General features: G+C 39.5%; 2 protein-coding genes across 2 annotated transcripts; both read left to right on the top strand.

Moving 5' to 3' along the window:
• Positions 1-92: 92 nt before the first annotated feature.
• On the top strand, positions 93-8,393 carry LOC311265529 (cytosolic sulfotransferase 3-like). Its single transcript, XM_084367280.1, has 10 exons — positions 93-179; positions 2,237-2,304; positions 2,733-2,871; positions 2,994-3,122; positions 3,692-3,822; positions 3,963-4,089; positions 4,189-4,286; positions 4,423-4,597; positions 5,363-5,993; positions 8,326-8,393. Exons 2-9 carry the CDS (start codon positions 2,296-2,298, stop codon positions 5,506-5,508), a joined length of 954 nt encoding a protein of 317 aa, XP_084223406.1. The 5' UTR covers positions 93-179; positions 2,237-2,295; the 3' UTR covers positions 5,509-5,993; positions 8,326-8,393.
• LOC311265530 (cytosolic sulfotransferase 3-like) lies at positions 6,897-11,250 on the top strand. The gene is made up of 8 exons (XM_084367281.1): positions 6,897-8,398; positions 8,627-8,777; positions 8,908-9,036; positions 9,827-9,957; positions 10,073-10,199; positions 10,299-10,396; positions 10,503-10,677; positions 10,765-11,250. Exons 1-8 carry the CDS (start codon positions 8,390-8,392, stop codon positions 10,875-10,877), a joined length of 933 nt encoding a protein of 310 aa, XP_084223407.1. The 5' UTR covers positions 6,897-8,389; the 3' UTR covers positions 10,878-11,250.
• Positions 11,251-12,595: the final 1,345 nt, after the last annotated feature.

The following is a 12,595-nucleotide window of genomic DNA, read 5'->3' as shown; positions in this document are numbered from 1 at the left end:
GAAGAGTTAACTTATCTTGGACAGCAAGTCACTACTTGCATGTCCTCCAGAATTGGTTTGGCAGTACACAGTGTTTCTTTCCATGTTTACGACCCTACTCAGTTTGTGGCTCCAATAAATGTTTCAGTATTCAGTAGTTTACTGAACTTTCTTCAGAAAGCAGCTGACAAGTACGATCGGTAAGTACAAAATAGACTTCTGAGACCTCACTAGCTGCAAAGACAGTTTGACTGTAATGTGTAATTTTTGCAGCCTAATATTAGGTTATAGAAGCGTTTAATGAGTTATGAATGTGATTCCCTGTACATTCGGAGGGATTTTGATTGGCTGTCAGTGATTTTATCGTTCATCTAATCGCTCTGAAAGTGATCCGTCATTATATGCCAAATGGGCAGCCTGAGTTTGAGTCATGTGAGAAATTAAATAGTTTTGAATTCTGTAATCAATGTACTGTAGAGAACATATCAGGATGTGAGAGGAGGGGAGATTTCCCCCATAGGTTTCAAGGATCAGAAAGTCATATGAGGGGCAATTCTCTTCGCCTGAAGTGTTTACAGGATGGTAGATAGGATGACATTTACAATCAAACGTCAAAGATGGTCATCTGGGGAAGGCATTATCAACACAGACATCAGGGGGTCATTGTTTTGGGAAGAAGTGATTAACAACTGTCATAAAAGTATGCGACCCCTACTCTGTTGTATTTAAGTCGGAAACATTTGGAAGACTGCAGAGAACACTTCGGGTCTTCTCTCCATGCAGCATGTATTAAAGAGATCTGATTCATAACACTGAGTCTAAACTTCTTCTGAGAATTAGTAACTCTACCTCAACAAGGAGAATTTCCATTACAGTCACACCACTGGATATTTAAAGGACACCTGGAGACATTTCCAGACATTTTTTGTGGCGATCAAAACCTGCTATTTTTCACAGGAAGTCAGAGTATCTCCGTCTCCGAGAGAGAGAGATTTGAATTGATGTTGAATATCCTTAATATACCCTAATATAATATAATATGTTATAATATAATATAATATCACTTCTTCATTCAAGCTAAATGCCACTCCCTCTCTTCATTCACTCTCTAGCTCACTCGACCACTGCTGCTCTCTCTCTCTGCCTCGCCCGTTGAGTTGGGAAGGAGGAGCCAACTTTGTACAAACAGCAACCGGCTAATCCTGTATAATATGCCTTTAAGTTGATATGGCGAACAGCTAACAGCTTCTTATTTACACAGCCATCAGTTACAGAGCAGCATTATCATTCTGTAGATTCTGTTAGACGTCGCAGTAACAACAACGGTCACGTCCAGGTAGAAAACTGGCAGCTGATTTGCATTTCTGTTGTCATTTTCAGCCTTAACTGTAACCTTTTAAAAAATATATAGTTAAACATGTTGGTCAAACCTATCTGATGTTTCTACTGTGCTCATTTCATGTAATACATTGCTTTGCTAGCGCCCTATATATCTACAGAACAGCGACATCTTATGCGACCTGCTAGTTTGGTTGCTCTCCTTTACTTTAGTCGGTGGTCCAACAGAAAAATTAGGTCCCCAACCTAATGTTAATGAAAAAGCTGTTGTTAACATATGAAAGCATAGAACATGCATTTTGGATTAATTAGATGTATACATGTTGGAATAATGTGTTTAAACATGTCAGTGATTAATGCTTCTCTTCACAAAGGTACAGACTTGACAGACAAGCTTCCCACCATGCCTCGCCTCATTAAAACTCATCTACCGGTCTAGTTCATACCCAAGTCTTTCTGGGAGCAGAACTGCAGGGTAAAAGCATATTGCTTTCAAAAACCCTAACCAAATGATTTTGCTGCCTAAACCTAAGCAGAGACTAAACACAGCGTTGTGACAAAAGAAAAAAAAACAAAAATCAAACTGAAAAGACGTAAAATTGCAACATAAAGTATCATCCAGTTTTAACTCCCCTTTGGTTTTTCAGAAACGTACTTGACTAACCTTTATTCTTGCGATTGGGTTGATTGTTTGGTTCCCAGTACAGACATGCAACAAGCTGGTGGTGGGTGAGGAAACAGACAAATACTTAGACCCCTTATTTTTATTTTTATAATAAAGTTCACATTTAAGTTCTTTTTTGTCCATATTTAGTCAGTCTAATTTTAGTCAGTGTTATGCCTTGAGCTATGTGTTTAGTCATCCTGACTGGAGATGTGTAACAGACATTCTGTACTCGGATGGTTTGTCTTTTTTCAGGAGTGGGACTGTCAACTTACACCGGAGCCAAGGCGTATGATAACAGGAGAAAGTTAAATATGGACAAGGTACGTCTTCAAATTTCAATTTTCATGTCTAAAATGTGCTTTTTTTCAAAATATGATTACTTACCAGTGGGGTTTGGTGCATGTTTAATATACAACGTGGAGCTAATTAGAACACAATTTTAAATGATATCTCTCAGACAACTTGCAGAAGTTAAAATTGTTTTCTGAGTCAATCCAACATTTCATTTCATTTAACTGAATAATCTTATTCATATTCACTTTTAAAGCTGATTTTTCCCCAGGCTCTTACGGTCTCTGAACTATTTATTCTTTATTAAGATGACATGTAGAAATGATTTTCTAAGACAATTGAACTTTGCTGCTACAACTGAAAGTTAACCATGTTGTTTGCACCCTTTCCCCAACAATCATTGTTGTTGCAAGAGTACCAAATGATTTGAGTCTCCTTTTTTTCTTGTCTTTTAAAGTTGGATTTTCCTTCACGACCAGAACTGTTTGATTTTCATGGAGTCTCAATGACGCACAGTTTCACAGACAACTGGGAGAACCTTCAAAACTTTCAGGCCAGGCCAGATGATATACTTATAGCATCGTACCCCAGAGCTGGTCAGTCCTCAAACATGAACATGTATTTTGCGTGGCTCCTGAATAGATGTGTGTATGGAGGTGAGGGACTGGGATTTATTTATTCTTTGATAATTCATTTATTTACTTCATCTTTCTTTTAGGAAACACCTGGCTCAGCTGCATCCTGGACCTGCTGTATTTTGATGAGACGTCTCCAAAGCGTCAGACATCCATCCCAATCTTTAATAGAGTGCCAATGTTGGAGGTCACCTTCCCCTTGAAAGACAAAGGTCAAATAAACAATCACATACCATATTTGTCAGACAGGTGCAAACCATGGTTTTTTGCCTTTTTCTTAACATTAACGTAGCAGCAACGACTATTTGCATCTTCAAAATATGGTGCAGTAATGGCGTCCTGCACAGACAATGTTACACTCCAACCCAATCACCAGAAAAAATGTTAGCTTAAGTCTGTTTCTGCAAAACAACAGATGAGTTAAAACCGAACATTTCTTTATGTTGCAACTTTACGTCTGCTTAGGTTGAATTTTCAATTTCTCTTTTGTCACAATGCTGTGTTTAGACTCTGCTTAGGTTTAAAAAAACACTTGGCTTGGGTTAGGAAAACCCAGGTGTTCCCAGGTGACCTTAAAAAACACCTGGTTTTTGCGTGAAAATGGGACAGGCGAAATAGCACTGCAGCATTTTCTATGATAAAAAATAATCAAAAGCTAGTGACGAAAAAAACAGAAAACTTGAACCTCATCATATCACATTGTTAACAAACTGGTCATTTTATTTATTTTGTTTTAATTTTGGTCATCTGAACTGTTTGGTCATCTGTTAATAATGTACAGGACCAGGGGAAACTCCACATGCGTTTAGAGGAACAGACGTGGTGGAGAGCCTCCCCACCTCTCCTCGACTCATTAAGACTCATCTTCCAGTCCAGTTCATACCAAAATCCTTCTGGGACCAAAACTGCAGAGTTAGTCATTTTTGTGTTATTTCAAGATGAGATTGGTGATTATAGCAATCTGTTCTGGTTTGAATCTTAATAATATGTAGAGGTACTTCATCATTAATGCAATACTGCTCTTCAGATAACAGAGTTTTCTTGTTGTGTAGATAGTCTATGCAGCCCGCAATTCAAAGGACAGTGTGGTGTCTTATTTCCATCTTGAACGTATGAACATGGTCCACCCAGAGCCTGGAGACTGGAGCAGTTACCTCCAGAGGTTCATGGAGGGAAAGAGTATGTATGAAATACTATAATTAAAGTTGCTCGTATGAGAGATGCACAGATTTCCTCCACACTCATCAAGTGCTTTCATTTATTGTTCTGTTGCTGTAGTGCTGTTTGGATCCTGGTATGACCATGTGAACGGCTGGTGGAAGAAGAAACAGAGTCACTCAAACATCCATTACATGTTCTATGAAGATCTGGCTGAGGTGATTTTTGTTTTGTTTTTGTGTCTGTGCACGTTTTTGTGTGACTCCAGCATCTCTTCCTGTTCACGTTACTTTTCTAAACCTCTGCTCGAGCTGGTAATAGTGCTATGATAATATTTTACCATTGTGCTTCCAGGACACTGGACGGGAAACAGACAAACTCTGCTCCTTCCTTGGTTTGTCTCCTTCAGCTGAGGAAAAGGAAAGAGTTTTGAACAGAGTGCAGTTTGATAAAATGAAATCAGACAACATGGTCAACTACTCAACGTTCACAAAGATGGACTTCAAAGTTTCTTCCTTCATCAGAAAAGGTACAATCAACAGTGATTTTAAAGGGGAACTACCGTTTTTTACAACCTGGACCTTATTTCTAGCATAAAATATGATCATTTACTCACCCAGATAACTTTGGTGTCATTTGCAGTCGTTCGGACGAAATCAGATCCAGTGTAGCGCCGCTATATCCTTATAATGCGAGTGACGGGGCACTGAAACACAGCCTCTATATAACGCATTATCTGCCACGAAACTAGTTCATTTCACCAATAATTTGTCATGATACGCTAGTGCTATTCCCCTCTGAGTCCGGGCTTGTCTGTTATCAACATCCGGGGTCAAACTAGCAGTAGCAGCTACAGGTAAACAAGCCGGCTGTCGCGGGTGCGCGCGCAGCTCAGAGATGACATCTTCCAGGTCAGAGGTAGTAGGTCAACCTACAGACCCCGGATGTTGACAGCAGACGAGCCCGGACTCAGAGGGGAATAGCACTAGCGTATCGTAACAAAATATTGGTGAAATTAACTAGTTTCGCGGCAGATAATGTTCATAGAGGCTGCGCTTCAGTGGCCAAAACACTCGCATTATATGGATATACGCGGTGCTACACTGGATCTCATTTCGTCCGAACGACGCCAAATGACACCAAAGTTACCTGGGTGAGTAAAGCATCGTATTTTATGCTAGAAATAAGGTCCAGGTTGTAAAAAACGGTAGTTCCCCTTTAATACGTGAAATGAAACAAAATTCCCTCTCCGCCTTCAGCTAAAATACCTGACTGATTCTCTGTGGTTCTGCAGGGAAGGTTGGTGACTGGAAGAACCATTTCACTGTGGCCCAGAATGAAGAGTTTGAGGAAGACTACAAGAAAAAGATGAAGGAAGACACGTTGCAGTTTCGTACTAATAAAATACACAAAAATGTGCATGTTGTGAGTAGAATATAATATTTGATGAACAAAGATATTGTCTAACCCAGAGCCGGTTCAGACCTCCATGGGGCCCTTGGCAAAATTCTGCTTAGGGGCCCCAAAAATGTTCAACAGTTGCACCTGACACCCAGTGCTTCCACTCATCCCCCTTTAAACATGTTGCACTGTCGCCAGCTGTTGGTCTAACTAAGAATAAATTCAGACCAAATCAGAACAAATCAAATCAAACTAAATGTGTAAACAAACAATCATACAGTCTTAAATGTTGGGCATGTAAACATGCTATTGTTTGAAATAACTCACCATTAAAAGTGTCACTTTCTGCACTTTCTGGATGCAAAATCATCAATAATGTCGTCATATGATATTTGCTTCCCCACATCATGGTTGATGCTCATGATGGCCAAACCACTCAGACGTTCCTGGGACATGGAAGAGCTCAGATAGTTTTTGATCATTTTTTTTTACCTGCACTTGTTTTACTTTCATATACTTCAAATGTAGGTAATTATTTATATTATTATTTATTATATAATTATTATTTATTTAGCACCATTGTCATAATATTTCACGAGTTTTATTTATTCACTAAGATATCTGCATCTATATTTGCCTGTGGGCTATCCAAGCAAACAAAATTCAATCTTAGTCAATATTTATCCATTACTTTCCATTTTGTATAAGTGCAGTTGTAACAACACTGCAACTAAAATGATAGCAGCCAGCAAGACGCACACGGAGACCGGGGTTCACCCAGGGCTCACCGCCCTGTTAATGTAGGTCAAACACGGACTAGTCCCTCCCACTCTCGCACCGGAGAGGAGAGTTACCTAACTGCTGTTCCCGCAGATCATTGTCATACTGTTTCTTCCTTCTTTTTTCATTCCCCGAGGGATAACTCCGCTTCATCGTGGCGTGCTAAACGCTGTCTTGTTAGGCTGATGCGCTGGGAATCTGGGACACGTATTTTTTTCACGGGGCCTCTATTAGTTTGCGGGGCCTTCGCAACGTGCGTAGTGCGCGTATTGGGTGAACCGGTACTGTGTACTATAATGGACAGATGAAGCCTGACTTTTGAATGATTTATTTTATGTGTACTTCAGATACTACTCTATAACCTCTGTGATTATGAACATGTTTCTTCTCTTCTAGCCAAAGATATGGGGGGAGACATATTATTTCAGACTAACAACCTGTCTGCCAGAATTTGTATCCCCCACCTCAAAATGGACAGATGAAGCCAGACCATCAAATGATTTATTTTATGTGTACTTCAGATACTACTCTATAACCTCTGTGATTATGAACACGTTTCTTCCCTTCTAGCCAAAGATATGGGGGGGAGACATATTATTTCAGACTGTCAACCTGTCTGCCAGAATTTGTATCCCCCCATATCTTTGGCTAGAAGAAGGAGAAGAAGAAGCAGTAGCAGCAAAGACGATACGAGTATCTTTGGTAGTAGTAGTAAAGCACTTATATGGAAAAAATATGCATAACATCGGTAAAAAACGCAAAGAAAAGGTTGGGGCTGAGAAGGCGAGGGGGAAAAAAATGCAACATTTAGAGAGTGAAGCCGCTAAATGTTGCAAACTAACTGAAATGTTCAAACAACTTGAAAGATGTGTGAGCCTCCTTCCCTGTTGAACAGAGGGGGAACAGTATCTGACAGTAATACTTGAAGCTGTCAGGATGCGTTCCACCTGTTGTAAATGGTCAAATTTAATGATATCAGCCTGAAAATCACAGGACTTATCTGTTGTGGGGAAAGAAGTCAGGAAGAACCATTTCACTGTGGCTCAAAATGAAAAGCTTGATGTTACTGAGTCAGGTGATAAAAGTGATTGATACGGATATTGTAAAAACAGTGTGGGACATTTCCCACTACACTGATTTCGACTGATGTGATAAAACCATCAAAATCAAAGCTTGACTAATGTCAGAAATGTTGAATCTCCTTTCATATGTTTTTGGAATCTGCATTATGTCATAGTCTGTGGAAATGAATCAGACTGAAGTGTATTTGCTTATTTCATGTTTTATGTATTCCCAAAAGAATCCATTTGTATAGATGAGTGAAGAGTTAACTTATTTTAGACAGTTAGTCTCATGGGTCTGATAAGGGTTATGTATTACTCACATAATGTCCTTCAGTCCACAGTCCACAGTGTTTCTTGCCATGTTTACTATTCTCCTCAGTCTGTGGCTTCAATCAATGTTTCAGTATAAAACGTACTGATTCACTGAACTTTCTTCAGTGAGTAGCTGACCAGTACGATCGGTAAGTACAAAATGAACTTCTGAGACCACACTAGCTGTTTGCACTGTAATGTGTAATTTTTGCAGCCTAATATTAGGTTATAGAAGCATTTAATGAGTTATGAATGTGATGCCCTGTACATTCGGAGGGATTTTGATTGGCTGTCAGTGATTTTATCGTTCATCTAATCGCTCTGAAAGCGATCCGTCATTATATGCCAAATGGGCAGCCTGAGTTTGAGTCGCACTATTGGATATTTAAAGGACATCTGGAGACATTTCCAGCCATTATTTGTGGCGATCAAATCCTGCTATTTGTCACAGGAAATCAGAGTATCTGGCAATTGGGTTGATTGTTTGGTTCCCAGTACAGACATGCAACAGGCTGGTGGGTGAGGAAACAGACAAATACTTGGACCCCTTATTTTTATTCTATGATGGATGTAAGAAGCAAATTACAAACACAAGTCAATGTTAATTTGGCAAGAATTTAAATTTAGTTCTAGTCTTAGTCACTCAGTGAAATTTGTAGTTGGTTTAAGTTCACATTTTAGTTTTTTGTTTTTTTTTCAGGAGCGGGACTGTCAACTTACACCGGAGCCAAGGCGTATGATAACAGGAGAAAGGGTAGTTAAATATGGGCACGGTATGTCTTCAAATAACCAGGATTTCAATTTCCATGTCTATAATGTGCTTTTTTTCAAAATATGATTAATTTCCAGTGGGGTTCGGTGCTAATCAGAACAACATTTTAAATGATGTCTCTCAGATAACTTGTAGAAGGGTAAATTGTTTTCAGAGTCAATCTAGAATGTCATTTCATTTAACTGGAAAATTTTATTCATATTCACTTTAAAAGCTGATTTTTCCCCAGGTTCTCAAGGACTTGGATTTTCCTTCACGACCAGAACTGTTTGATTTTCATGGAGTCTCAATGACGCACAATTTCACAGACAACTGGGAGAACCTTCAAAACTTTCAGGCCAGGCCAGATGATGTACTTATAGCATCGTACCCCAGAGCTGGTCAGTTCTCAAACATGAACATGTGTTTTGCTTGATAGCGTGGCTCCTGAATAGATGTGTGTATGGAGGTGAGGGATTAGGATTTATTTATTCTTTGATAATTCATTTATTTACTTCATCTTTCTTTTAGGAAACACCTGGCTCAGCTGCATCCTGGACCTGCTGTATTTTGATGAGACATCTCCAGAGCGTCAGACATTCGTCCCAATCTTTAATAGAGTGCCAATGTTGGAGGTCACCTTCCCCTTGAAGGACAAAGGTACACACATACCATTTTTGTCAGACAGGTGCAAACCATGGTTTTCTGCCTTTTTCTTAACATTGCATAACATTAATGTAGCAGCAACAACTATTTGCGTCTTCAAAATATGGTGCAGTAATGGCGTCCTGTGCAGAGAATGAAGTCACACTCCAACCCAATCACCAGAAAAAATGTTAGCTTAAGTCTGTTTCTGCAAAACAACAGATGAGTTAAAACCAAACCTTTCTTTATGTTGCAACTTTACGTCTGCTTAGGTTGAATTTTCAATTTCTCTGTTGTCACAATGCTGTGTTTAGACTATGCTTAGGTTTAGGCAAGAAAAACACTTGGCTTGGGTTAGGAAAACACCCTTAGCTGCCATAATCATGGATGGAGATGGTTCGACTTCCTCTGAAAAATAGCAGGTTAAGGCTGCCACAAAAATAGCTGGAAATGTCCCCAGGTGACCTTAAAAAACACCTGGTTTTTGCGTGAAAACGGGACAGGTGAAACAGCACTGCAGCATTTTTTAATGATAAATAATGATCAAAGGCTAGTGACAAAAACCCCCCAGAAAACTGACAAAATAACCGACAGAAAATATGTTTACAGGCTAATATTTGTTCAGTGTCACTTTCTTTTAAATAAGACCTGCCAAATTTCAAGTGCAACAGTGCGACCAAGGAAAATGGTCATTTTATCTATTTTGTTTTAATTTTGGTCATCTGAACTGTTGGTGTGTAGATGTTTTGTTTTGTATTTAGTACACTGTAAGAATCATTGACATGTAATCTGTTAATATGTACAGGACCAGGGGAAACTCCACGTGCGTTTAGAGGAACAGACGTGGTGGAGAGCCTCCCCACCTCTCCTCGACTCATTAAGACTCATCTTCCAGTCCAGTTCATACCAAAGTCCTTCTGGGACCAAAACTGCAGAGTTAGTCATTTTTGTGTTATTTCAAGATGAGATTGGTGATTATAGCAATCTGTTCTACTTTGAACCCTAATAATATGTAGAGATCTTCAGATAACAGAGTTTTCTTGTTGTGTAGATAGTCTATGCAGCCCGCAATTCAAAGGACAGTGTGGTGTCTTATTTTCATTTTGAACGTATGACCATGGTCCAGCCAGAGCCTGGAGACTGGAGCAGTTACCTCCAGAGGTTCATGGAGGGAAAGAGTATGTATGAAATACTATAATTAAAGTTGCTCGTATGAGAGATGCACAGATTTCCTCCACACTCATCAAGTGCTTTCATTCATTGTTCTGTTGCTGTAGTGCTGTTTGGATCCTGGTATGACCATGTGAACGGCTGGTGGAAGAAGAAACAGAGTCACTCAAACATCCATTGCATGTTCTATGAAGATCTGGCTGAGGTGATTTGTGTTTGTGTGACTCCAGCATCTCTTCCTGTTCACTTTTCTAAACCTCTGCTCGAGCTGGTAATAGTGCTATGATAATATTTGACCATTGTGCTTCCAGGACACTGGACGGGAAACAGACAAACTCTGCTCCTTCCTTGGTTTGTCTCCTTCAGCTGAGGAAAAGGAAAGAATTTTGAACAGAGTGCAGTTTGATAAAATGAAATCTGACAACATGGTCAACTACTCAACGTTCACAAAGATGGATTTCAAAGTTTCTTCCTTCATCAGAAAAGGTACAATCAACAGTCATTTTAATACGTGAAATGAAACAAAATTCCCTCTCCACCTTCAGCTAAAATACCTGACTGATGGTTCTGCAGGGAAGGTTGGTGACTGGAAGAACCATTTCACTGTGGCCCAGAATGAAGAGTTTGAGGAAGACTACAAGAAAAAGATGAAGGAAGACACGTTGCAGTTTCGTACTGAAATGTAGAGGACCGGCCCGGCTGAGCCCAACTAAGAGACCTGAACTGATAAAATACACAAAAACGTGCATGTTGTGAGTAAAATATAATATTTGATGAACAAAGATATTGTCTAACCAGTGCTGACCCTTTCCCACCATAGTGATGTTGACTGTCGTTATATCATTTAAAATGGGAAAAAAGGAAATGAGCAAAAATCTAAACTTGATGAATGTTCGACATGTTGAATCTGCTTTTATTGAGTTTGGAAATCTGAATTGTCACTGGTTTGTGGAAACTAATTGGAAGTGTATTTGCTTTATTAACATTGTACACAGCAGCTGCAATTTTTAACAATCTCTGGAAACTATGTTGGTGTACATTAAAAGCTCTTTACTGAGTCTAAACAAAGAGATTGGGGTTTGTGTCTGTGTGAAACTAATACATAGACCTGTGATTTTTTAAAGACTCTTTAAGACTTTAAGATTATTTTCACTTTCTTTTATTATTGTAGGTTTCCAGTCACAGTTTGGGCATCAAACCACTTGGTTAGGGTTAGAAAAAGAAACTGGTCTGGGTTAAATTAGATCTGTTCATGCAATAGCTATGGCTGGTGTGAGGCTTGGCTGCAGACTTAGCTGGGGATCCTGCTGCTCGAAGACACCCCGCCACACCCAACCTCTGCAAAGAACACACGGACCAAAACCAAACAGAAAATATTGCACAAAATCCATAATTATCACACTAATAAGGGTATGAGCTGCAGGTGGAGTGTGGTGGAGAAACACAGGTGAGAGTAATGAATGGAAAAACACTAGGAACAGAAAAGGAGCTGGTAGGCTGGGAAAACACTAGAGCTTGGCTGAAGAAGGAGATGAAGTGCAGGTGTGGAGGGACAGCGGACTGGAGAGGAGCACAAAAACCCAGAAAACACATAGCACACATGAAAATAAACTGAAATGACAGGACCGTTACAATTGTGCTGTGAATAACTAGGTCATTCTTTGGAAACATCCATTTTTCTGTCCTTAGCTTTGCAATATTACACATGAAAGAAATTTGAGGGTTACAACTTATTCAAATTCTACAATAAAACAATATCTTCTTTGAGCAGTTAGAACTTCTTGAGCCATCAATTTGGGCAATATTTGTTTTTAATCAACTATAGCATTCTGAGCACCACAGAGGTACTTGTCCACACAGTCATGTAGTCATGCATTATGCACAGCGTTGGCATGAGCATGCTCAACAAAGCAAAAGTGATGAATGTAAGGTAATTTTGTATGACGATGTCCTACATCCTGAGGCCCCCTATTCCACAAAAGAGTCATTCCCAGAGATGCACATGCCCAGGTTCACCCTCAGGAGGTTAACACTTGTTTGCTTTTGCAGGTTACTAAAAGTCACTATGCTGGTTCCCGGCACTGTCTCCCACTGCAGACCTTGAGCGGATTACTCTCATTCTTAGCATTACTTGAAATACACACAGACAAAGTAAACAAACAAGCAAAACAAAACAGAAGTTCAATGAGGAAAATAAACAAATTAATACAACACTTTGTGCATTGTGACTTGTATTTTCTATGGCACATGCTGCTTTGTGGAGGCCAAACAGATTAGATTAATCAATAGACTTAATGTGGTTGCTGTGAAGTGTTTGTCTGTTTTGTTTTGTCATTTTGGTCATGGCCTTGAAATGACCTGCAGTCAAATATTAACTGTCTAACGTCGCTCATGGTTATCTGAC

The sequence above is a fragment of the Pagrus pagrus genome, assembly GCF_965226575.1.
Source record: "Pagrus pagrus genome assembly, chromosome: 11".
NCBI classification, from domain to species: Eukaryota; Metazoa; Chordata; class Actinopteri; order Spariformes; family Sparidae; genus Pagrus; species Pagrus pagrus.
This window is presented reverse-complemented; position numbering and strand designations above follow the sequence as displayed.

Excerpts from the sequence above, each read along its gene's own strand:
- LOC311265529 (XM_084367280.1), top strand. Across the intron at positions 3,123-3,691 it reads CTTCCCCTTGAAAGACAAAG|GACCAGGGGAAACTCCACAT; the intron begins GTCAAATAAACA and ends AATAATGTACAG. Across the intron at positions 4,598-5,362 it reads TTCTTCCTTCATCAGAAAAG|GGAAGGTTGGTGACTGGAAG; the intron begins GTACAATCAACA and ends GTGGTTCTGCAG.
- LOC311265530 (XM_084367281.1), top strand. Across the intron at positions 9,037-9,826 it reads CTTCCCCTTGAAGGACAAAG|GACCAGGGGAAACTCCACGT; the intron begins GTACACACATAC and ends TAATATGTACAG. Across the intron at positions 10,200-10,298 it reads GAGGTTCATGGAGGGAAAGA|TGCTGTTTGGATCCTGGTAT; the intron begins GTATGTATGAAA and ends CTGTTGCTGTAG.